This window comes from Zootermopsis nevadensis, unplaced genomic scaffold (assembly GCF_977971745.1).
Source record: "Zootermopsis nevadensis isolate Lab colony 2312 unplaced genomic scaffold, Znev_1.0 Znev_ptg000009l, whole genome shotgun sequence".
In the NCBI taxonomy this organism is placed as follows: Eukaryota; Metazoa; Arthropoda; class Insecta; order Blattodea; family Termopsidae; genus Zootermopsis; species Zootermopsis nevadensis.
In genome coordinates, this window is record NW_028259141.1 from 5,910,370 (window position 1) to 5,935,724 (window position 25,355).

The 25,355-nt window shown below is 36.0% G+C and overlaps 3 protein-coding genes and 1 long non-coding RNA gene across 6 annotated transcripts in view; 2 read left to right on the plus strand and 2 right to left on the minus strand.

The window, feature by feature from the left end:
* Positions 1-129: 129 nt before the first annotated feature.
* Positions 130-2,748, plus strand: Mvk (Mevalonate kinase). The gene is made up of 2 exons (XM_022071533.2): positions 130-1,177; positions 1,910-2,748. The coding sequence occupies exons 1-2, from the start codon at positions 134-136 to the stop codon at positions 2,177-2,179; spliced, it is 1,314 nt and encodes a 437-aa protein (XP_021927225.1). The 5' UTR covers positions 130-133; the 3' UTR covers positions 2,180-2,748.
* An 835-nt stretch (positions 2,749-3,583) lies between these two features.
* RpL6 (ribosomal protein L6) lies at positions 3,584-8,721 on the plus strand. Of its 2 annotated transcripts, none has more exons than XM_022071566.2 (6): positions 3,584-3,732; positions 3,969-4,178; positions 5,189-5,301; positions 6,703-6,863; positions 8,103-8,287; positions 8,485-8,721. In XM_022071566.2, the coding sequence occupies exons 2-6, from the start codon at positions 3,969-3,971 to the stop codon at positions 8,644-8,646; spliced, it is 831 nt and encodes a 276-aa protein (XP_021927258.1). In that variant the 5' UTR covers positions 3,584-3,732; the 3' UTR covers positions 8,647-8,721. The 2 variants fall into 2 exon arrangements, with proteins under 2 accessions (XP_021927258.1, XP_021927266.1); XM_022071574.2 differs by having other exon boundaries at positions 3,693-3,811.
* Positions 8,722-12,065: 3,344 nt separating this feature from the next.
* Positions 12,066-25,355, minus strand: part of LOC147874422 (uncharacterized) — a 168,261-nt gene continuing 154,971 nt past the window's right edge. The window contains exon 2 of the long non-coding RNA XR_015534310.1: positions 12,066-17,674. This is a non-coding gene — a long non-coding RNA (uncharacterized LOC147874422). The remainder of the gene's footprint in view (positions 17,675-25,355) is intronic.
* Positions 12,066-25,355, minus strand: part of LOC110833475 (uncharacterized) — an 81,206-nt gene continuing 67,916 nt past the window's right edge. The window contains exons 1-4 of one of the 2 annotated variants that reach the window (XM_087345646.1): positions 22,847-23,151; positions 21,705-21,817; positions 21,219-21,369; positions 12,066-20,165 (exon numbers count right to left, since the gene is read on the minus strand). In XM_087345646.1, coding sequence (XP_087201772.1) covers positions 19,426-20,165; positions 21,219-21,369; positions 21,705-21,817; positions 22,847-22,871 — 1,029 coding nt within the window. In that variant the 5' untranslated portion in view covers positions 22,872-23,151 and the 3' untranslated portion in view covers positions 12,066-19,425. Of the gene's footprint in view, positions 20,166-21,218; positions 21,370-21,704; positions 21,818-22,846; positions 23,152-25,355 lie in introns of those variants that run through there. The other variant, XM_087345645.1, reaches the window with a different exon arrangement.

The window sequence follows — 25,355 nt, forward strand, 5'->3', positions numbered from 1 at the left end:
ATTTAAAGGATATATTTATCACATTAATGCATGGCACTGACTATAACAGTAAGGTTATAAAAAGTCACATCGTATCATTTATTCTGAAGCGAAGTTCAGAGAAATCTTGATCATTGTCAAATAGTTAGACAAGATGGTACCAGTCAAACATCCTCTGGCTTTCACAGTTTCAGCACCTGGGAAGGTTATTCTCCATGGTGAGCATTCAGTAGTTCATGGTAAGACAGCATTAGCTGCAAGTTTAAATCTCCGCACAAAAGTTACACTCAAAGAAACAGACAGTATTGATGGGAACATTAGCCTCGATTTGCCAAATATCGATTTGAAACATGTCTACGCTGTTCTGGAGTTAAACAATGTTTTCCTTTCTAAGCTACCACCACTGCTAAACGGTTCCCAATGTGATTTTAATCTCTGTAATCCAGAGCTCATCAATACCAGGAAGTTCATAGAAACATTGCGTGAATACGTTCTGAAATCCTTGAAATTGGAACAGCTCCCATTTCAACAAGAATGTGCACTTATTACCTTTTTATTCCTGTACACAGGAATATTTTGTAGTGTGAATATTCAGATACAGCCATTCATCATAGAAGTCGTCTCAGACTTGGCTGTCGGTTCTGGTGCTGGAAGTTCTGCAGCTTTCTCTGTCTGTCTCTCTGCTGTATTAATTCATTACATCCGTTCTAAGATATCTCTCAGTGGCATTACTAGCAAAAATATTTCAAAGGAAGGTTATAAAGATATGGAAATGACAGTTGATGATTTAACCATGTTTTCTGCAAAAGAAAAAGAATTGATTTCCCGCTGGTCCCTGATAGGTGAGAAGATAATGCACGGGAATCCTTCTGGAATTGATAATGTTGTATGCACCTTTGGTTCAATTGTAAAGTTCAGGAAGGGGGCAGAGGGACAGGGTCCACTCTTAGAACGTGTACAAGGAACAGCAAAGTTGAAGATTCTTCTGGTAGACAGCGGAGTGAGAAGAGATACTGCTGGGATGGTAGCTAAAGTGTCGGAGCGTCTAAAGCACTACCCAGAAGTGGTGCAGTCGACACTGGATGCCATGGACGGCATTGCTATAGCTGCTGCAGACATATTAACGCAGCTTGGAGAGTCAGATGCCAAAAATGACGATGCACTTGAACAACAGAATTCTCTTCATACAAAACTGGAGGTGAGGAAGCAAAGAAATAACGTGTTTTGATTAGTTTGATGGCACAAAAACACTGTCTTCCAGGTCTTGAGTGGTAGTTTTACACTGTTCTATGCAGTAAGTTCTAATATTTCTGAGTTAAACTATTTTTCCCATGAAACTATTGTTTATGTTCCACAATGACAAGCATTCCATATGAAGATTATTCTTATTGAATCAGATCTGTCCAAGCAAGTAGTGTCAACTTCACAATAATGCTGCATGTTTATTATTGCACTCCATTTTCTGACATAAGTTTTCCCCCCCTGGACTCCATGAGGATAAGTTATTTGTAAATAATAAGGTTCATGTGTTATTGGCATGACTGCCCTTAAATCCTTCTAACATTTTATTCAGAGGTTCACATCTTGAGGTCAGGTGCATTTTGAATGACTAGTAGAATTGCTGTCAATTTCCTAGAATTGTGACATAACCCACATGCCAAGATGTTTGCTCATACCCATTCAGTCTTTAAATATTGATTTTATTCGATATATATGTGTCATATAACATTTGAGACAGTAAATAAATATTGGAATGTAAACCTAAAATTGTACTTGAATATTTAAATGTATTTCTTTGTATAATTCAATGTGTCAATGAGTTGGTGCAAAACAGATGGTGGGTGGTATGAATGTTGTGTAAAATCTTACGAAGTAAAATATTGTGGACTAGGAGTATGGTATGCATTCTGTTTACATTTTTCTACTGCAGGAATTGGTGGATATGAACCAAGCACTTCTGAAAGCTTTGGGTGTGTCACATCCATCACTAGATCGCATCTGCAGTACCGTCTCGAAGTGTGGCCTCCATGCGAAACTGACAGGAGCTGGTGGGGGCGGTTATGCTTTTATCTTGCTTCCAGTTTGTTCGAGTAAACAGACAAAAGTACAGCAAGTGAAGTTGCGGCTGCAACAAAAGGGATTTGTCTGCACTGAAACAGAACTGGGAAGTGCCGGTGTAACTGTCTCAAACTTAATTTAATAAGGAGTGTGTTGATTTTTGCTGGTGGTGGGCATGCTTTTTCTTATTATGTAGATCAAGACTTGTACTGAGCAGATCAAATTGTTTAATCTTTTAACTGCCATTTGGGCTATATTATCTGCACACAAGAGGTATTAAAGATTAATATGAAGTGTTTGTTTTAAAGTGTTAACAACATGCTCTTTATAAAATAAAAGTTTTAAGTGTTTCATAATAGTAGTGAATTTTTGTGGCTTGGAAAAAACAGTGTAAACATTCCTGGTATATGAGTCCTTTGTTAATGATGTCCAGAAGAATTACAGCCTCTCTTCATTGGTATTGTACATTCAGTTAAAACGTTCCCCACACATGTTAGAAGGCAACAGTTGATATCAGCAGACTAATTTTACTTTATGTCACGAGGAATCATCCTTCTGCTTGCTGGATCTATTTTCTCCAGCAAAAATGCTTCTCTTACAGAAGTTACATTTTCAGGAAGACATCAAAGCCACAAGAGCTCATATACATTATATGTGATAAGTATTCAGAGTTTTATATGTTGTGAGTAAATATAATCCTTATAGATGGTCTGTCTTTCATATATTTTCTGTACCTGCCTACCTACCAAAATGCTTAAATTCTAAATACAGATATTTTTCCCTATAAAACAAGAATATTACTTTCCATTTGAATTTCTCTTATTAGTTTCATAGGAATAATACATACCACCATATACTGTGAAAATCAGTTGTAGATAAAAATAATATGGCTTTGAAAGGGTTTGTATAATATTTTTATAAAACCATTTACAACATTTAACAAAATGCAGTTTTGTTTCCCTCTGTATATTGTAGGGTTAATTTTTGCATGCATATGTGTGAAGTAAGTTGATTTTTTTCATATCTTAAGGTATATATTACATGTACATTGTTTATAAACTTGGTCAATTGTAAAATGAATAGTGTTCAATATTAATATAACTTTACTTTAAAAGTGTGTTACACATTACATACTGTTTTGATCTTTCTAGCTGCTATGCTGGTTTAGAGTCTAACAACCATGCAGTAACATAATTTATTTAAATGCAATGCTTTGTGGCCTGGTAGGTAGGTACTGATGTTTTTGAGGAACATACTGCCTCCATATTAAGGACAGAGTCCATGCCACATGGCATTACAGCCCCTAATAGAACTATGAGAACCTTAACTATGCCGAGTTCAAAGTCATATATTGATGCTTACATAATTGTGTCTTGTCTACAGTCTAATCCAGGCCCTACCTGCTGTATTTTTGTTTGCAGTAATATTCGAACTACCCGCTACCATTATAGGAAGTAATCAAAGAATAGTCCTGTCAGTGTGATCGATGTCTCGTTTATAATTGTAGCTTAACTATCACAGTAATGTAGAACTTGAGTTATAGCAATATTAGTAAAAGCGACTCTAGCGACAGCAATGGGAGCAGTAGTATCTCCTAGTCTTATCTTCGGCCGCCAGGGATTGTCATTATTCTGTGATGTTGGTACTTTTATTATCTGTGGTAGTAATGTTCAGTCCTGACGGAAGTGGGGGAATGTGAGTGTTGCTTGAGAAACTTTTTAGTTGTAATAATCGTAGTAATCCTACCATATCTGTTGTAGGAATTGCATGCTAGGTACTTTAATACACTATCTGAATTAAATACTTTCAGCAAATGTCTGTACGTTAAATGGTAGATAACATTTTGTTTCCGAAATGGGTGTTTTATCAAGGGAACATGTTAGATGCATCTTGCGTCCCGGGGTGACCAACATGTTTTCCCAAATTTTTAGATGGCGGACATTGTACAAGAAATTGCTGCTGCAGCCATGTCTTCGCCATCTCCAACGAAATCACCAAGGAAGGCAGTAAAGGATAAAAATACAAAGCGTGGTAAACCTAGAAACTACGACCTAGGGAATGGCGTTTACAGGTTCAGTCGTACTCGCATGTACCATAAGAAGGCGCTGTACAAGTTTGTTGGCAAGAAAACGGAAAAGAAGGTACAGTATTAAACCGTCCTAGTGTTTAGAAGTAGATTGATGTGTTTTAGCTTACAGGGTTATCATGGTCAGTATAATGACTAGGCTGTGGGCAGGGTTATCAAGGTTTGATTCTGAGCAGAAGTAGGAATTGTTCTTGTAACCACTCTTCCCATATTGGGTCTGGATTCACTGAGTCTTCTGTGCAATGTGTATGGGCATACTCTTTCTGGGTGGCATGAACCTAACAACTTGCCTCCATCAAGTGTCAAGATCAAGAACAAGATCAAGATCAAGACCCATACAACAATTCCAGTGTTTTCATGGCATGGGGATTAATTATGCACCAGGAAGAACACTGTTTGAGCAGTCAGTTGAATTGGGGTCCATCATATTATTTCAACTACTTCATCCTAACCAAAATCAGTGATCTGGTAGGTTTTGGAAACAGATTAGATATGTTCAGCAAAATTTTACTGCTGAATACAGTTATATTTGATAACATTAAGCAGTAAGTATTGCAGAAGCTTGGAATGTCTCTTTACAATTAGAGATGCAAGGTCACTTAACAGGCAGCTCTCCCCTTAAGTGCCTACACGGCATATAGTGGGACATTGATTGTGGATGGCCAGACTTTACACAGATTATTATAACTTATGTTCATCATAATAAGCGTCTACTCCACAATCTTTGTCCTGGTCGGTATCTGTGGACTTCTACAGGGTCTCGCTGTACTGCTTTATTCTAAGTTCACACTTATAACACAGTCACTGGATTAGTACAGAATAATCATTGACTCTACTTAGCCTGCCTTAATTACAGAAAGGAAACTGTCTCCCAAGTCCTGGATTTTTCTAGTCTCATGAAGCAAGATTGAAGTCAGTCGAGAAGCTTCCAGTACCATATGTACTAACCTCCCCTTTCCACAGGTGGTGTGATACACAGCCAGCTGTGAGAATTTTTAGTTTGTGTGCTAGTCTAGGATTAAATTTACCAATATTTATTGCATGTATATTATTCTCTTGTTGTAGGTTAAGCCAGTCAAGCCAAAAACAATTGAGAAAAAGATTGGTGGAGAGAAAAATGGAGAAACGCGTATAGTTCTGCTTAAAAAGAGGAGAAATTATTACCCTACTGCTGATAAGTATGAACTGAACTAAAGTTCTATGACTGTTCTGTGAATTATTTCCTGGATAGTTTATATTTTATTGCACTCACAGAGGAGATATTTAAATGAGCATGGGGAAAAAAATCTTAAAATTATGTGTACATGCTATGGCTAGTTGTTTCTTTCCTATAACATGTTTTGATTAATATTTTTTACTTTCCTTAACTTCTACATATGTGGTCATCGCAGCATTGTATAAACATCCTGATTCTCCATAGACAAATTGCCACTTCAACCTCATCACTTGCACATAGCTAGTCACTTTCAAGTGTGTAAACTTCTATTTTCATTTATCTGTGCATTGTTAATTTATATCAGAAACTTTTAAATAATTGAGTGTTTTCCATTCAGTAGTGGCTACTGGCCATAGTAATGTTTTACCAGCGACGTTCAGCTTATCGAGAATGGCGATAGTAGCTACAGTAGTCGCTAGACATCTTGTGAGCTGTCGGCACGGTGAGCAGTAAAGAGAGGCGCGCACTGCGTGTGCATTAACATACATTCCAAAGAACGACATTTCTGTTACCTTCACGCTTCTAGTTGCATGTGGTGCTATACTGGCAGGTGTATATTTACATGACTGTAGAAAGTGATAAGATATGCTTGTTATATAAAAAATAATGATATGGAATTCTCATTACAATCAAAAAGTATTCCTATATTTGACATTATTACTTGACGATGCATGAGAAAACAGTTGTAGGTAGAAACAGACTTGTCATTATAGGACGTACTTGTTTTGTACTTTTGCTGTGTGGAAAAGGAAGATATAGTAAGAAAGGGGTAAAGTGCATGAAGACTAGATGAGGGGAGGCAAGAAATATAGGACAGACAAACAGAATTAATAGGAAAGGAATACAGGAGAAAAGATTGAAGGAAATGAATTTACATAAGGAATAATGGGTATGAGCTGGAATAGCTCAGTCAGTATAGTGATTAGCTATGGGCTGGATGACTGGGGTTTGATCCCCAACAGGGGCAGAGGATTTTTCCTCTGCGTCCAGACCAGTTCTGGGGCCCACCCAGCCTCCTCTACAATGCATACCAGGGTCCTTTCCTGGGGGTAAGGCCAGCCGGGGCGTGATGCTGACCACTCACCCCAAGCGCCTATACGGCACGTAGCGGGACAAACTTTACTTTACTTTAAGGAATAATGGGTAAGGGATAAAATAAATCATAACGAATTGAATTTTGAGGTACCAGTGATTGATAACAAATGTTCTGACAACCTTTGATGTATTTATTATTTTCGTCACTACCACTGAGGTACTAAAAGAATACTCGAGTACATTTATTCTGAATGATTTTATGGGTAGTTTATGAGCTGCATGCTGTTGAGCTGTTTGTTGAAGAAGTTGCACCTTGATTCCTCCTCAGGATTAAGCCCCACCATAGCAAGAAGTGTTTCTCGCAGCATAAACGTTACACACGTTCATCACTGACTCCAGGAACTATCTGCATACTGCTTGCAGGACCTCATAAAGGCAAACGTGTTGTACTGCTCAAAGTGTTTGCATCTGGACTGCTGCTTGTTACAGGTGTGTATTGGGTGAAGTATAAACAGTGATGTGTTAATTTGACCTTTAAGTAGATACAGAATGTATTCATTGGCTTGTTCATTTTTATTGACCAGCACTTGTATGTATTTAATAGAATATAATGGGTTATATATTGTGGGACTTTACTAAAAGTTACACCTGTTAAAAGGAGCTCCTTAAGAGTAATTATCTTCCGATGTGGTAGTCTTCGTTCAGAATTTTCTTTTCCCATTATCACACATTGGATGATCTCTTGTCACGTTTTTAAGTTTCCTTTTCTTTTGGATATTTTTCAGTTTTAAAATAGCGCAGTGAATAAAGTGTGTGAGATCATTGGAATGTTGAACTTGGTCAAGAATTATCTGTAGGAGAACACGTGATGCAACATCCATCAACTTGTTTCCCACATTTCTAGCTATTTTCGTCAAGTTCTGTCTCTTATGTTTCATAACATCCACTCGAAGCACATATGAACACATTGTTTCCTCAGTATGCAGTGATGATGGACAACCATCTTTTAGATAATTTTCAGTGGAAATTTTTTGTTGTGATACTAAATTGTCTGACGAATGTCATTTTGGCATTTGTGTTCTGCAATTTAGCGTTCTTCACAAAGTCCTTCAGCTAACAGAATTTTGAATGACAACTGATTGCTTCCTTTCTCAGTATTTTTTTTTCTGTATAATGGCATCGGAACTGAGGCGCTGCGGAAGCTTTGTATGTCATTCTTCTTTTTCTTTAAATAAATGGGTAACCGTTGGTCTCTTGCGTCAACCCCGCCCATTCATTGGTTGTAATCCTGCACTGAAGTAGGTTTTGACTCTTTCTTTACCTCTAGTTATCAGTCCTGATGTCATGTTTGTGGTATGTGATAACTGATAACATATTTATGGTGTTTTGGCATATAATATCATCATCGTCTATACCAACTTGACAACAGATGATCAGATTTTCATGGAATTTGATATGGAGGGTATGAATGACTGGATGATGGAGGTATTGTTTGAAAAATTGTGATATTTCCACAGTGTAATTGATTCATCGGTTGAAATATTATAGTCTGGGAAATTCGGGTTTTTGAAAAGTGTTGCTGTTTGAGTCTTATTAAGATAAAGAACTTTACAGCTTATTTCCAGTGTTTCTCTTGTTATAATATATCATAAACACAGAAGTGTTCTGAGGAATATCTTGTCCATATTTACGGTGAAATATTTTCACGTTATTCTTCGCTCATTCTAGGGCCCTTCAAGATCAATGCTTGTCCTTTGCGTCGTGTGAGCCAAAACTTTGTGATTGCCACGAGAACGAAGTTGGATATTTCAGGCGTGAAGTTGCCAGAAGGCATAAGTGACAAATACTTCAAGAGAAATAGGCAGAAGCGTCCAAAGAAAGCAGAAGGTGACATATTCAAAGCCAAAAAGGAGGTGAGAAATTAAACATGTTGCAGGTAATTTGTTAGTTTCCATTCTTTGTTTGATATCATTTGACAAGGATTGCCAGTTACAGTATTATGAGGAATAATTTACTTACCCTTGCCTCTCATTTTATTATTTTTTACTACTTCTTAATGTATTCATAGTTTTGATGATTTTATGTGCACATGTTACTATGTATCCTCCAGGCATACAAGCCTTCAGAACAGCGCAAAGCAGATCAGCTATTGGTTGACAAACAGATCATAGGAGTGATCAGGAAACATCCAGAGAAGAAGCATCTTTTTACTTATTTGTCAGCGATGTTTGGACTTCGTAGCAGCCAATATCCACATCGTATGAAATTCTAAGATGAAAGCTGTGTAATCCCTAGTGTTTGTTCTTGTTTAATCTTTGAATAGATTAAATTCTGGGGAGATCTAAAATTGTGTTTGTATAATTACACATTACCATTTTCGGTACTTGTAGGTTATCGGGACACATCGCTTTAAAAATGGGTTAGGTTAGGTTAGTTGAGTTGTCATTTATTGAAATAAAATATAATAACTTTCAAGTATTTGTCATTTATCCACACACATTAACCTAACCTAACCTATTTTTAAAGCGATGTGTCCCGATAACCCACAAGTACCCCATTTTGCATTTAATCCATTACATCCTCCTCGATTTAATCACCATAATAATAGTCTTAATTGAAGAGTAAAAAATGTGAAGCTCCACATCTAAATTTAAAACTAATAAATTAGGGCAGAAGTTTTGATGGAAGTGGAAATTAGTTTTGCTTGTCAAAATCAGTTTGGCTCCAAGTGATAGTTTGCAGCAGTGGAAGGGTAAAGGATTTATTTAACAGGTGTGTTTCAAATTATTACATATTTACTGAAGCACATGTGAACATGGCAGCTGTCTTTGGTACTGCATGAACATTTGGGTAATTGTATAAAGTGAAGCATTTGCAGTGACCAAAGTTGATGAAAGACTCTTGGACTAGAAGCCATGTCAAGAGGCTGGAAGGTGAATAAACCGTATCTTCTGCCAATGTTTCGAGAACAATCTCCGTTCTCATACTCAGGGCTGCTGGGTAACCAGTCTGTTCCTTTCGCAGAAGGTAGGGTTTATTCACGTTCCAGTCACCTGATGCGGCTTGTAGTCCGAGAGTCTTTCACCAAGTTCAGGCAATTGTCAGTACACTTTAATAGTCTTATTGTGCTGATATGAGATACTTGAATATAACACTTTGAACTTCAAAGAAATTAATATGTCATTCACTGTGGCATAAAATAGAACTTAGGCATCTAAAAACAGGAGGAAAGAATAAATGGGTGTTCTTAGCTTTGTAATATGATGCCAGTTTCTTATACAAATGGTTGTGTAGTGGTCAACAGAGTGATGGGTCAGCACATATCCTGATATTTCCTCATGAATGGTCACCTTCAGTTGTCATCAAAAGTTTGCATAAAATACTTGTGCTAATAGGTTCTCTTTTGCTTTTGTCCAGTTCTTTTTCTTTAGAAGTTCTAATGTGTATTTTGTGTAAAGTGCAGAACTGACAATGTACATTCAGTACATATTTTTCTCCTTTATCCTTTTAGCATTGAAAAGTACTTCAGACACATCAATGAAAGTAAAACAATGTTGTTATGACAAATTGGATCCTGCCAAAAGCATCGATTATCCAGGAATTTTACGTGGCTGCTGCTATAAAGATTACAGCTTTTATGTTTGATATGGTGTGAGTAGTATAAAATGCAACTTTAAGGAAAATAGTGTGCAAGGCAGGAGGAGAACATTTGGTTACTTCATGACAACCCTATTAGGGTGTGGCATGTGTGCATCTATTTCTGCTGTTCGAATCAGTTTAGCAGATTCACACAGCATTTATATGGAATGGTTAAAATAATAATGGTACTGTCAAATAAAATGGAATTTCTTCTACTGTATGTTTTGAAAATACAGTTACTACTGGGCTGTAACCATTTGTTGTCTTACTACTTCTGAGTATCATGGAATTTATAAGTACAGCATGAAGGTATCTGTTTTAAAATGATGGTATGTTCAAGTACAATGCCCTTGATCTAAAGAAATTTCATTTTAGTGGTTGGTATTACTTACAGCCTTCTAGATTTGCTTTCTACAAAGGTGGTTGTTTAGTACTTTATATTTCTCTCCCATTGGTCTGGTGATGACCCTTCCATGTTCAACCTGCTCATATCATCTGTCCGAACTTTTGTCTGTGTTGCTTACTAAGCTGGCCTGAAGATGGAGTAAGTTGCTCTGAAATTGTGGACAGTATCTACCAGACTACATGGGCATATAAAGTAGACAGCCACCTTCTTGGCCTGTTCTTAAGTAAGTACACTTCTAATTTATGAATAAATATTAAAGTGTCGCATAGGTTTTGAAATATGTCAGTATCAGAATAGACTGTAAAGTACCCACAGGATGTAGTACAGTAATACATAACCTCAATTTTTTTCTAAATATGTATGAACTGTAAATGCCACTTCAGTAAACCATACTGAGTACCTGATATGCAGCACATGCATAGTTACACTGGATCCAGCCAAACCTTTGCCACTTTTTTTTAAGTTTTCATCATTTCCATCCATAAAAACAGTTGGACCATTGTTTTCCTTTTGCTAAATTTTTTTGGCTGCTGAAGGGCCTAATTGGACTTTTCATTTTCATCTTAGGAGTCCTGTAATAGATCTTGAAAGTTGTAATATAAAATGTTTTATCCAAGTGTTACCAAACCCAAGTTTAATTAATGTTAATTCATTTTAAAAACTTTCTCCAAGGATTTTGATTCCTTTTTCAGATTCTGATGAAACTTTATGTAAGATTCCTCTTATATGAATATTACCATGTGTAAGTTTTAATTTATTTTAAAGTGCATTTTACAAAAGGAAATAAATCATAACCTTTCATTTGGGACCAGCTAGTACAAATAACGTGCAATGTATAATCCTGTCTGGCAGCCTACCTGTTCAAGACTTTGTATTCTTTCGTCTACTTTTTATTGTGGGTCTAAATCCAGTGGAACTATAAACAATTGCATCTACCAATACAAGGAAAGTGGTCTTTTACATTGAATAACTTATATTCTGTAGTACAGGTGAAGCAATTTGCAAATGGCTGAACATATTTTCAGAATATGTAATACTGCGGAGTTTTGTTTAAACTTAACACATTCATATTTTGGCTAAAACCACTGCAACATTTGGCACTTTACATGAAACCCATATGTGTGCAGGGGTGATTGTACATTCAGATATATACAGTATTATAGGAAATTTGAAGTTCTTATGGCAGCGAAGATGTCTGTGTTGGTCTCCTGGATTGCAATGACATAAGGACTTGTTGGAAGATACCAACATTTTGGCAGACCATAATGCTTCAGTCTTTAGGTCTGAGAGAACATTTCAGAGAATCTAAGTTAAACAACTTGGAAGACAAAGTAACAACACAATGAGATGGTGGAGACCTGATTTAATTAATTAAAAAATGAAGAAAGAAAGAATGCCAAAGGAGGTTTTTGAATATGAAAGTAGATTCAAGATCAAAATGAGAACAAGTTAGGAAATGTTACACCAAGGGAAGGAAGACCTTGTGTTGAAACTGAGGAGGCACTGTGGGAATAGAGATTGGACTGGTGACCCAACCCACTTAACAGTAAAAACATTCTACGAAGAAAGAAGATCATCAGTTGCTGTATAGTCCATTGTCATCATATCATGTACATTACACTTTGTGAAAAATCAAATTAACTGGATGTGTTCTGTATTCATATATTTTAATCAGCAAGTAAAGGCTAATTTTTATACTAACCACACATAAAGTATTACACATTACAGCCACACAAAAACAAAACTCACATTATCATTGACATAAATAAACTAGGGTATAAAATACACAAGGTACAAAACATGTCACATGCAAGAACACACTATTTGTCCACCATGTTCATTGACATAAGCAACTGTGACTTCCTGGCTCCCAAAAGAAACAATTACTCACTGCCCAGTGCTAACAGCAACTGCTGCTAAAATTATTCACACATCTACAACTGTGTCCAACATTACGTTAAGTACAGGTTATTATTGTGTGTGCGGATATGGTTTGATATACCGCTGAACAGCACTTTTTCTGTTTGAATCGTATGTGAAACGTGGTTCCCCTAGAAAGTGTCGGAGAAATTGTTATTATCAATTTCCCGTGATCGCAGTTGCAAACACATGTAACCATAAACTTGGTAAATCATGTCTGCTGGGTCACATATGGTCTGTTTTGTGCTTACTGAAGAAACACTGGACAAAATGAAGGATAGGTTCAAACATACGCCACTGAAATCACAGTTGCTTTCTGTGACTCGTCTTTGCAATCAATTCACGACTGCAAAGTTGACCGTCATACAGAAAAGAGATGCGGAAAACGTACAAAGAGAAATTCTGGAATTTCCTCAGGAAGTACTTCTTTGGGTGTATTTAAACATATTTAAATATTATAGGATGTGTACAGGGCCACCATTATCAGTGCCTCTTATAATATACACAAGTTTGTTGACTCACATCAGAAAAGTATAGTAGCATTCAGCAGTGAATCATGCAGTTCCTGCCAGAAGCCAGGAACTGATAGTTTCTTGTAAATATGTCAGCAAACACATTGTACTTACTATACTAACACTAATTAATATATTGTATAAATAATAATAATAAACTGTGGTCAGTACATGGCAGTGGATACAGATATTAATGATTGTTAGGAACCCTGTGGCATTTGTCATTAATGTCGAGATAGGCGGAGTGTGACAAAGCCTTTGAAGCCACAATTATACTTTTGGGAAGAATCTTCACATTCAAGAAACTCTGATACTTTTAAATGAGCTACTTCAATTGTGGCATTTCGTAACTGACTATGTAAGTACTGTTACTCAGTTCAGTACTGAAGATAAAATAAGTAGAAGTGGTATGGCAAGATGTATAATTCTCTAACATAATTAAATACTAAATTGTTCTTGTAAAGATCACATAATCACAAAATAAGCTCATTTTTATATAGTTATTTCGTACAGCTTTGAACAGAAGTTCATAAGAATTTGTAAGATTTTTTATCGAATTATTTTGCATGAATGTCGATATTTTATTTCCTGGGACTAAATGCTCTGTACTGGCAGAAAAAAAACACATCGATTAACCAAAAAAAAAAAAGTAGCCCCAGGTACATTCTGTGTGTGTGGGAATTTCTCTAAGCATTCCTTAAATACTTAATTTTTGGTTCTAATCTTTAGAAAGTGTGCATTAAATGTTCTTGCTCATTTAATTTAGAATAGAACTAAATCTTCCATGATTCTATTTTATGGGAAGAAGTAATTTTTCTTACTTCAGCCCCCAAGCAAATACAAATAAATTTTGTAAGTTACTTAGACTTTTATAGTGGGCAGTTCTAAAGCAATATTATTACAGATCTACTTCCTTACATTTATTTGTAATGTTTTTACCTTATAAATTAATGCAGTAATAGAGGCTCCAAACATGCAGGCCTGCTTATGTAATGTATTACTGTACATGCAGGTTATCTTGATAGCCAAATGAGGGCGAAAGCAGGGAGTAGGGTCAGAATTAAAGGTTTCTGTATTAGTCTGGTAGGAAACATTTGCTCTGATCAGTTCCTTTGACCATAATACTTGTAGTATTGCGTGCAGTGACACCTGTCAGCAATGGCTAATACCAGCACAAGCAGGTTTATATAAGTAATTAACAGTCAGTAGAATAGCGTGCTCATGCAACTTTGATATTGGCGGACAGACGAAGTGGCAGCGCTCAAGATAACTTGCATGTATAGTATATGACACTAGGCATTTATAACCAGGCAGTTCCACGAGCCAATGAGAAAAGGTGAATGTGGCAGCGGGTTTTAAAAGGTTGAGAACCTCTGCAGTAATAATAGGTTCATTACATTTAGTTATTAGCAACAGTAGTAGTATTGTGTATGTCTATGGCTAATGTAAACTACTGTAACAGCCATTGCTAGTATCACTGGATTATATGTATTCTGTAATACTGTACTGCATGTATTACACTGCTGTCCTTTCGTAACAGTGCTCAAAACTGTCTGAAAATACAACTGAAAGGAAGTGAGCAATCTCTCCTTTAACGTTATGTAATACAGTATATTGAAACTGCTGATGTCACAAAATGTAATTCTGGTATTTTTGAGTATGTTACTTGTTTTGATTTCATTGCAGAAAGTTGCAGTCAAAATCAATTTCAGTCGATATGCAGTTTAGCCATAATATTTGGTTCAGATTTCTATTACTCATTTTGACATTTAATTTACATTTTCACATTTAAATTACTGTAAATTTAAATTAATTTACATTTATATTATACAGTATCACTCAACAAATTATGCAGCAAATTATGGCCCTTATTAATTTTTAAATTTTTATACATAACAACATGAAAACATTGTAATCACAGAAATAAATAAAAGATTCAAGACAACAAAATTTCAAGTTTTGGGTCCCTACAACACAAATTCACCGTCTTCATTTAGTGTCTGTAACTGGGTATGAGTAAATCATGTAGAACTAACTGCAGTAATTGTAGTAAAAGAAACCTATAAAAATTCACATTGCAGTCTTCTTGAATTGTGGCATTGTGTAATCTTGTAGGTGGTTACCAACATTTTTGAGGAATGTTCAAGGTAGAAATGCATACCATGAAGAAGGAAGCAGTATATGCCTCCAAAAGTTGATCTCCTACAAGACTACACAATGTCACAATTCATAAAGATTATACTATCACTTCACTACCATAAAAACCTCAAGTCTCAAATAACTAATGAAATATTGCAGTCAGAAGAAACGTGCAACAAATACTTTTCATATTTCTCATGTTCGACGCTCTGCGTAAATGTTCATCATCGGACTATGAAATTAAACTCCGTCCAGGTTATTTCTGACAGTCTGAGCACTGTACGGACAGCATATTCTAACTCGGCACAAATTATGTTCATTTACTATATATTTATATACTTAGAAGTTTATGTATACATGGAAATAAGCTATTATCTGTTGACAGTTTAATTGGCAGTGGTATGGTAACGTTCTCAACAACAACAAAACAGACATATAAGTTGTGATCTTAGGCCTATGGGGGAATGTACAAACTGGTAAAGGCAGTGAAATGTTTATAATTTTCTTCCTACTTGATATCATTTAACTTCGTAATTACCCTGATAAACTTGAGAAGCAAAAGAGCCATAACTGATTGATTTATTAAGCCATGAGTTTAATGAGGAACGCTATACAAGTACTGTGCAAGAAATCCTCTATTACGTCGTCGCCTTAATTAATTCTCCTTAAATATTAAACCTTTTCCATGTTCAGTCCTTTCTCCATTTATGTTTTTCTTTTGGTTAAAAATTGTTGAAGATGTGCCACTTACGGTGTTTTAGCTCTAACTTTGCGTCTGTGCAATATTTAACAGGCAGCATCAACGCCATGGATGGTTGCTCGCATGGCATTGGAGATAATGTCCCTTAAAATGTCAACAAAGCATTAGATACAACCATGTAAACATTCTAGATAAATTAATATCCATAATTCTCAATTACATTTTGAGTTGTGATGCTGTATGGGCTTATAAGTAGATACCAACATTTGAGGTAAACATGATGTTTCCATCTTCAGGGCTTAAATGGTGGTACCTACCTGCAAGTCCACATAACATCACAAAATGGAAGAACGATAACATCTTCAACAGTGGCGACAACCCCAGATCTCATGTCTATAACTGTTTATCACTGATCATCTGCGAATTAAACCCTTTTATGGATAATTCTCTCTTCACATATTTTTTTACTTACAAAGCATTTTTTACATAATGCTTTTACCATGTAAATGGAGAAACTACTGCAACTGATGTGAACTTTACACACAAATATGTTACATAAGATTTGATTCCTGCACAGTTAATACGTAAAATATGCGCTTCATTTAATGTATCCTAATTTTCATTAAGAAAGAATTACCAAATAAGCAATAATTTGCTCAAACAAGTGCTCAAAATGGGCTACGAAGAAGTACGTCAGTAGAAAATGTTACAAAATCTGTGAATAAGTGCCTTGTAGAATGTATTAACTTCAATCACATGCTATACAGAAATTTTGTTGTGCTTGCATCAACCCACAAGCCACAATCTACACCACTGCTACCCCATTTTGAACACAGGCTTGTAACATTGTGCGCTGTCTTTACGTTGCTTCACAGATAGTTTGAAGAAAAGTGAACACAATTTTCACATACCTTTTCATTTCATATTATTCTGGTGTCACAGCCTCTAACAATAAATAAATGTCCAATAATTGTACATATAAAACTAGATACAGAAGCTTTTGGACACAAAAGTGGCAATAGAATATAGAACATAATTACGTTTGAGACGTAATATTGAGTGTATAAACGCGTAAGTCGCTCTTAATATGGTTCTACATCTTTTGTTGCTAACATAATGCAAAGTCCTGTTTGTTCCAGATTGACAGTTGCTTTGGCACACATATCAGTTTAAATCAACACATTTATCTGTGATACTGGAAGTTGGAGAATGTGATAGACTTGGTGCACTGAAATATACCTCCTTTCTTTCCTTATATGCAAATACATCTTACATCTCTGACTTTCGTCCAACAGAACACTTCGCCATTCGCAAATAGTACAGTAGACATGCAATTTGATAAGCAGTGTGCATTTTAAGAGAACTATGACAACAATTTTCCAATGAATATAATACACTTGTGACTACAAATTAAAATACAAATTAGAATCTTATAAATTTTATTCAGCGCACATAATTCTAAAATTAACTTCTCCCATAATAGTGGTCTGACATTCAAGTTTTTGTTCATATATGCTCGGTGCAGCTTTCACAAGGGGTGGGGGACACATCTCATCTGAATTCAATCTCACCCCTGACTGTATTTTTTTTGCCAACACTCATTACAAGATTCTTATTTCGTCTCCTGATAGTAGTGGGCGTCAATGACGTCATGCTATGTAGGGTATGGGACAAGACTGCATCGTCACATGATACACCTTTTCCAACATATATGACCTGAATGAAAAGTTAGAAGTCTCTAAATTGCACTTTAATTTGTAGTCCCCTGTTGAAGCATAAACTTTATTTACTGCTCCTCGATTTATTATGAAACTTGTATTCTCATATTTAAACAGGTTTAATGTTTAAGATATAATAGTATGAACAATATAGTACTTTAAAAATTTTCTACTTTGATCTTGATTTAGATCACTAATAATGCCAAAGGAAGATAAGAAATCTTCTTCTTCTATGGCTCTCCGGTCCGTATTCGGTCCATGGCCTCCTCAATTCTCCTCTTCCATTCTGTCCTCTGTTAGGTCAGTCTGTCCGAGGCTTTGACTGAGGTTTCGAAACATCTTCCTTTTTACGGTGCAAGGTAAAAAGGAAGATGTTTCAAAACATTGTTTGCTTAATTTTCACAATATTATATTTGAGCACTTGTTATGTGAACATGAATCAATACACAAAATTAAAAGGCGTGAACATGTCCTGTGTAAGAACGTGACCGTCTTCTGGGAGGTACTGATGTATAGTGTGGTAAAAGTTTACCAACATTTCAGAGATACTTGCTGCCTCCTCCTAGCTGATGATGGACGCTGCAGACGCCTCTGAAATGTCAATAAACTTCTTTCAGACCACATGGTACAACATCCCAGGAGACAGCCATCTTCAGTCTGTAAATTTGTTGTTTACTTTGACTTGTGGCACTGCATGGTCTTGTATGATAGCATAAAACCCAAAAAGCTGCAATCCACAATAAGATGTTAGTGGAAAAAGTCAAAATAATCAAGGAAGTAGATACAAGGGGGAATACTATGACAGACTACTGAAACATGGAATTGCACAGTAAACACTGTCAGCATGCCTAAAAATTTGGAATGCATTTGAAACATGCTACAGAAAATACAAAAAATTGCTAAATGGAAATGTCTGTAGTACTATGAAGATACATATTATACCTTAATATGACAGTCTGTTCAGGTTTAGAGCATTCTAGTTTTTCTGTACATTTTTTTAAACAAAACTGCACACTGCATATCAACAAAAGAGAGAGACTCAGTTCAAAGGACGTTCAAGGTTCTACTGCATCCTCTTTAGATATATGCTTCAGTATTAATTCTTTGCAATTTCAACTGTGTACTACATCCTCTTAACATTTGGTTTCGGTTACTGTCATGCATTTTTTATTGCTTGTAAATTCATTGGTGAGTTTGCGTATATGCAAAAGAAGTCTGTCACTACCCATAATTTATATTTGTTGTGGCACATCTGATGCATGGTGTAATGTACTCCTAAGAACCTTAGATATCTGCAGTCAGAACAGTCATCACTGATGTCATTTAATATGAAACAGTTTTTGCAGTTATCAAAGAAAGAGAACGTTACAGTACAGTCCTGATTATCTCAAACAGGAGCAGAGGATGGGCAGATAATCACAAATGTCAGATAATATAGAAGACAGCTGAAAAAGACTAGGGAAAATATCAACTCAATTTGAAACTTTATATTATTAAATTAGAAAGAAAATTTAGTATCTCAAAAAAATGTATTTAATATGATGTAATTTGTAAAAGAAAGAGTTTATTTTTTTTAATAAATTGGTAATGGGTGTTTGCCTATGAGTCTCATTTTCCTTTTCTTTGTGGCAAGGTCTATAGCGGTCTCCTCCGTTTGTTGTTCAGCGTGAACGAGTATGGTCTCGATACAGTTAAATCCCTCCCTGTGACTCGCGGCATCGCAGATGAAACCGAATATAGGATAACTGAAGGTCAGATAATCAGGATTCTACTGTACTTAATTTGCTGCTCATAACAATTTTAGTGTTTTATGTTCCATAGGACAAATTTTGCTTTATCATTCTTCCACAAACATTCTGTATAATATAATGAAGTACTGAAACATTACTGATATTTAAACTATTCCAACTACATGGATAAAAAGAGCTCTTATGGACCAATTTGCACCATGCTGGTCTTCTGACAAACATTTTTGAGATGAATACATTTAATTCTTCTGAAGTCTTCACATCTGATATTATTCCAGGAGAAGGTATCCTTGTACCTGATTTGGCAGGCCTAATTGGTTTGTTTGTCCTGCCATGAGTCTCTCTGGTCCTACAGCCGATCTGATCGCTTTCCGACACATAAAAAGCAAGTCTTGTGGCTGAGTCCAGTACCGCATCATTGAGATTTTCAGTTGGTAGAATACAGGACCCAGTACTTTGTAACACTTTGCATGTCGAAACATCGTGCGCATCACGTGCGCATGCATACGTCCAGGGTGTTCTCCCATTACTTGAGACAGTAATGCAAGAGTTCGCTCACAGTGCTCATCGAGTTTCCTTCTTCTGATGACGGATCGGAGGAACCAAGTGAAAGCCGAACACTGCTCTGAATTACTAGCATTTTCACTTGTTGCATCATGAGTTCCTTGTGGCCACACTGATGCTCCACCATTGAGAAGGACTCTGGTAAGTTCTATACTTTCATCCATATAATGAACACTGTAGGTGAGAAGACTACGACCCTCACTGTTGGCCGTGTTCGGGTCACTACCAGCTTCAAGTAGGAGTTGACTAAGTTGGGCTGCTTGATCGAATGCCCCTTCTCTTAACAAACGACGTCCTGCTATCAAAAGTGGAGTGTTTCCTTCGGAGTCTGTCAAGGATAGCAAAAAGTGCCGTTCCTGACATGCTCCTGTCCGTCTCTCCTTGTGCACTGTTGATAGAAGTTTCACGGCTTCCAATACGCTTGACCAGTTACCCTGTAAGTCTCCTGGAAATTAAAATCACAAATGGATGTCAATTTCATTGCATACAGAAGTCTCAAATTTCACGAGCCACTGTGTTGCATCATGATTCTAAGAAATAACGAATAATATACAAATCCTTAATCTTCAACATATGGCGTTAACCTGTGTAGAATTGTAAAAAAACTGTCTTACATGACAATCAAATATTAATTAATAGTGCTATACAGCTACTGTGGCCGCGCGGTCTGAGGCGTGGGCCTTGTGCTGCTTGGTCACTGGGATCGTGGGTTCGAATCCCACTCGAGGCATGGATGTTTGTCCGCGTCTTTTTGTGTGGTGCTGTCCTGTGTACAGGTAGAGGCCTTGCGACGGGCTGATCCCTCGTCCAAGGAGTCCTACCAACTGTCTAGATCAGAGCCAATGAAAAGTTGGGACCCGCAGTACTCAGGCACTTGAAGAACGGGTCGTATAAAATAAAATATACAGCTACTGCTAAGAATATGCTACATTAAATTAAAGATATTGGACTAGTGTAAGGAACTGTTCAGGCTTTGACTTGGGAAAAGTAAGAAAACTTGCCCTGGTGTTTTAACAGTATACAAAGATTGTTCTCTCAGTAGTTTATTGTTAAGTTGTAACAGTTGGTGCGATAACGACGTGATGCATAGATTTTTGTATAGTTGTAGTGATATTGTGTGTTTATCAATAAAATTTAATTATACTGAATTAAAAACCACCAATAAGTATTTTAATATGGGTTGTGTGACTTTTTGATAAGCCTGTATAATATACAGTTTGGGAAAATTTATGGATTTGTGGTCACGGGCATGATGGATCTGTGCACTGTACTGGAAAACATGGCAATTTGTTGAATGCAGTTTAAGGTTAAGTGTCATCAAACATGAAATGTGAGGATGATTTAATGGTGGTCAGGAAGAATATGGAGAAAGCCCTCACGTATTACTAAAAGGTACTGCCATCGTCAGTGAAGATGTCATATTAAATCTGATGTTTTTATTTGGGTAGACAGTGATTCAAATGTAGGTTAAGTATGATAAAACTACTGCTATACCCACCTGTGAGCAAGAGATGTAGGGATGCCTGACTGCTAGCAAAATATCTGCTAATGTCACAACCATTAGATGAACACAGTTTGTGGAGGAATGAATCGGAAGTCTGTAACCCACATGCCACATGGAGAGATGACACATTCCCACATTCACATTTCTGTGCAGCCAGAAGAAAATGTTTTTATTAAACATAAACATGTAAAATTAAATAAACTGATTGTATTTTGGCATAAATCTTTTGAGAATTCAAGAATAGAATGTTTCAGTTTTGAATAGGAAATGATTTTCAAATACCTGCAATTTATTACCTCACATTAACCTTATTATTATTTAAAATGAGTATAACGTTCTAAATTAAATGTTGTGTACAGTAATAATTTTGGCAAAATCTAATCTATATCTCTGAATCAAAGTTTTTTGTGCGTACTATCATGCACAAACTGCTGTCAAATATAATATTACCTCTAGATAATATTATTTTCATTGTATTACCTGTGGAGACTTCATGTTTGTCATGTCAGTATTTGATGTGATGAGATCTTCAACCATTGGAACATTCTCACATGACAAACATTCTTGTAATACTGAATTGCTACCTTTCTGATCTGGAAAGAAGCAGACAATGTCAAAATTACTAATTATTAGCAAAATTGTGCATATTTATTGTCTATTCCTGTGGTTCTATCTCCCTCCCAACCAGGCCAGGGTCACCCATAGCTCCCATCTGCTCATTTGCCCTTTTTCTCTCCGCCCTGATGATGGACGCAGTAAGCACCTCTGAATCGGCTCACTTTTTACAAAACCATACGGCCCATCCCTGAAGTGATCATCTACATCAGTGGTATTCAACCTGGGGTACGCGAAGACATCTTAGGGGGGGTACGTGAAATTTAAAAAAAATATTATTTTATGATAAACACTGAATAATCAGTAATTTAATTTATTTTAGATGTAGATTATATACTGTGTATAACTTGAATTAAATACCAACAACTTTGGGGGTACAAAGTTGAAGAGAAATTATATCTGGGGGTACGCAAACAAAAAAGGTTGAATACCACTGATCTACATCAGTTGTAATTCACATATATTCTGGAAGGACAATTATCCAGACATGTGGCAAGTTTGTAAAAACTAGCCATAACATTTTTCATTTTCATTTTTTAAAAACCTTATATAGAAATCAGTTTTTAAATATATTAGTCTAAAAATGGTAGTCCCTCTAGAATGGCTTTCCTCGGTCTTAATTCTGATGTTGAGAGAGACAACTTTCTGATCTTTAATGTTACTGTGTTTATAAGCTTCAGTGCTTAATGGAGTGTACATGTAGTATGATGGCTTAGAAGTTTCAGAAAGGTAATTCACTCAAAAATTAATTTAATCTATAAATACATATCTGTGTTAGTTATGAGTAGACTTGGATCTATAGAAAATGGTCAACCTTTTTGCAGACTTTTTCTGACACTGACTGAGATATGAAACTAGGTGTTTGATTTTAATTTCCTGTATTCATGATTAATATGAGTGAAAGATACAGTATGTGAAACAGGTAAATGTATGTAAAAATTTATGAGGGAGTTCTGAAAGTCATTAGCAGAAAGAACCGACTTCCATGATATGTATATGACACTTACCTCTAAATATCTGACAATAGTCCATCCGTTGATCCTTGTTCTGAGCTACATCAATCCATTTCTGATTCCTGCACCCTGTATCTTTTTATAATCGATTTTAATATTATACCCTACCCATGCTTCGAATTTCCGCCCGGTCTGTTCTCTTCAGGTTTACCAACTAACACTTTTTGCATTTCTCATAGCTTTTGTGCATGTTACATGCCCTACCAATAACATGTCCCTTGATTTTATCATACTAATAATATTTGGTATATGAATTTACATATCAATCAACACAACCGTTGTGTCGACATCCTTTAGATTCGGGACACTTTTGATGTCCGTTGTGAAATAATTTTATGTATTGGCAATTTTTACTACTGATACTTAACGCCAATGAGACTACTAATGTTAAAAATCGTTAATTAGTAGTATGATATTATGACTCTATTACCTATATTATTTTTTTTCAAAAATAAATTAAAGTTGATTCTAAATAACTAAACAGTGAGAGAAATTTTGGTAAAAAGTGTATATGTTACTAGTTGGCAACACTGTCTACAGCCGTACTCTTGAGTTCGTGGTTGACATTTAAGTCGGATGTATGTATTGCATAAAATATTTTCGTGTGCTAATATTTTAAGTGCTATTACATTTGTTTAAGTGCATTATTTAGTGTGGTCTCCTATGGATTGTCAACATTTCTGGAACTAATCCAAGGTAAGAAAACACTGCAGAATATATTTACAGTTCTCTCCAAATAAGGCCTTATGAAAGTTTTATGACCGAATGATCTGGATCTGCATGGCGAGACGTATGTGCTGTATCAAAACATGAACCAAGGTGGGTTTAGAATGTCAAACTCGGGTGAGTTTGACTCGTTTTGTAATTTTTAAGTCCTTAGAGAGTAGGCTAAGGAAAATCATGGGAACGCAGTCCAGCCTCTGCAGGTTTAGAAGCTTCTCGAATGAGCTCTTTCTACACTCGCGGCACACTAAATATTGAGTCATGGCGGCACACCAACCCCATTTTGTATATTGAGTGGGGGTGGGGTTACATGGTTTATGGCATTGACTGGCCGCGACAACTTCTTACAGATAGACCCCAACTTAAAAATGTTTTATTTGATGTTCATAATTATTCATGTTTATTATTATGTCATTTACTTTAGATATATTATTTGAAATAAATTAAAATATATTTATACATATAGTTTAATTCAAAATTTATTAAGTGTGTAATCATTAAAATCAGTTTCTCGCGACCCAAAGATCCCACTGCATATGGAATATGACCGTCATTTACAAATAGTGGATGTGAGCAGAGAAAGTATTAGATTTAAAATAAAACTAGACAAATAATTATCTAATTATGAAAATCTATAATTCATTTAATAGGTTTGTGGTTCCCATTTACTGTAGCCTCTCTTTACAGAAAAATACATAGGTTAGCAATAAAAGTAAAGTGGATGTTTTTATGATTTGCTGCAAAGTGGTTGTGTTACTTTCCAATTCAGTTCAGGAGATCTTGTCTGCATGGCCATAATGAAGAAAATTAAAACTGAGAGAGAGCAGAAAACAAGACAAACAATTATTTATCTCATTGTGGTAATAATTATAAAATGAGGTTAAAATTTCGTGGCACATGATGGCCTCCGCGGTACACCGGTGTGCCGCGGACCACTGGTTGCGCATCACTGCGTAAGGTGAATCCGTGTTGGAGGAGTCTAATGGGTACGCGTCCGTGGAAGGTCAAAGTAAAAAAAAAATCAAATATTCCGTCACTGTATTTATTTATGAAAAACTGTAATTATAATTAATTTCGAGTAAAAGTCAAGCATTAAAGTAAAATATCAACGGGTTGATAGGCCAAGTCCTGCTGCTCTTATACCACATAATCACTTTTACATTTGCGTTTTTATTCCGTGCTGTCCATGCTTATTTAATTCTGCCCACAAATCGAAAACTTTTTTTTTTCCAGAGGCAGAACTTTGTGGCTCTGGAGATGGGCTTTTTCCAGGAGAATGCTATCAAAATGTTTTAAGGGGTTCAGTTTCATATTTTTAAATTGACCTGATCTGAGAAAGAAATTAGACAAGTCATCTATATTGTGTGTGTGTATCTGTTAATACTACAATATATTCTTTATGAACGTGTTACGCATGACATCTAGTTCTGAATAACGACACTGGCTCGCAGAATATTCTATTTACAAGTGCTGCTACCTTTAGAGCGAAGGTGCATATCGAATCAAAGAGTTGGAGAGGCAGTGGCTAATGAAGGCAGGAAAGAAATCATTCCTCGTCGAGTTTCAAAGTGTTTTCCATTAGTACTTTATAATGGCCTTCCTGTAACGTACATTTATTTTCTGTTCTGTGACTTGTTTAATATGTAACGTATGTGACTGCTGTGTTTGGTGCCGCTATGTGATATAATTGGACGCGTTACTAACACTCGACTTCTTTGAACATAATTTATACAGATATGGTTTTGTAAGTCACTGCCCCCTACTGGATGAACCGATGTAT

Excerpts from the sequence above, each read along its gene's own strand:
- Mvk (XM_022071533.2), top strand. The coding sequence starts at position 134 with ATGGTACCAGTCAAACATCCTCTGGCTTTCACAGTTTCAGCACCTGGG. Across the intron at positions 1,178-1,909 it reads CTCTTCATACAAAACTGGAG|GAATTGGTGGATATGAACCA; the intron begins GTGAGGAAGCAA and ends TTTCTACTGCAG.
- RpL6 (XM_022071566.2), top strand. The coding sequence starts at position 3,969 with ATGGCGGACATTGTACAAGAAATTGCTGCTGCAGCCATGTCTTCGCCA. Across the intron at positions 4,179-5,188 it reads GCAAGAAAACGGAAAAGAAG|GTTAAGCCAGTCAAGCCAAA; the intron begins GTACAGTATTAA and ends CTCTTGTTGTAG. Across the intron at positions 8,288-8,484 it reads TATTCAAAGCCAAAAAGGAG|GCATACAAGCCTTCAGAACA; the intron begins GTGAGAAATTAA and ends TGTATCCTCCAG.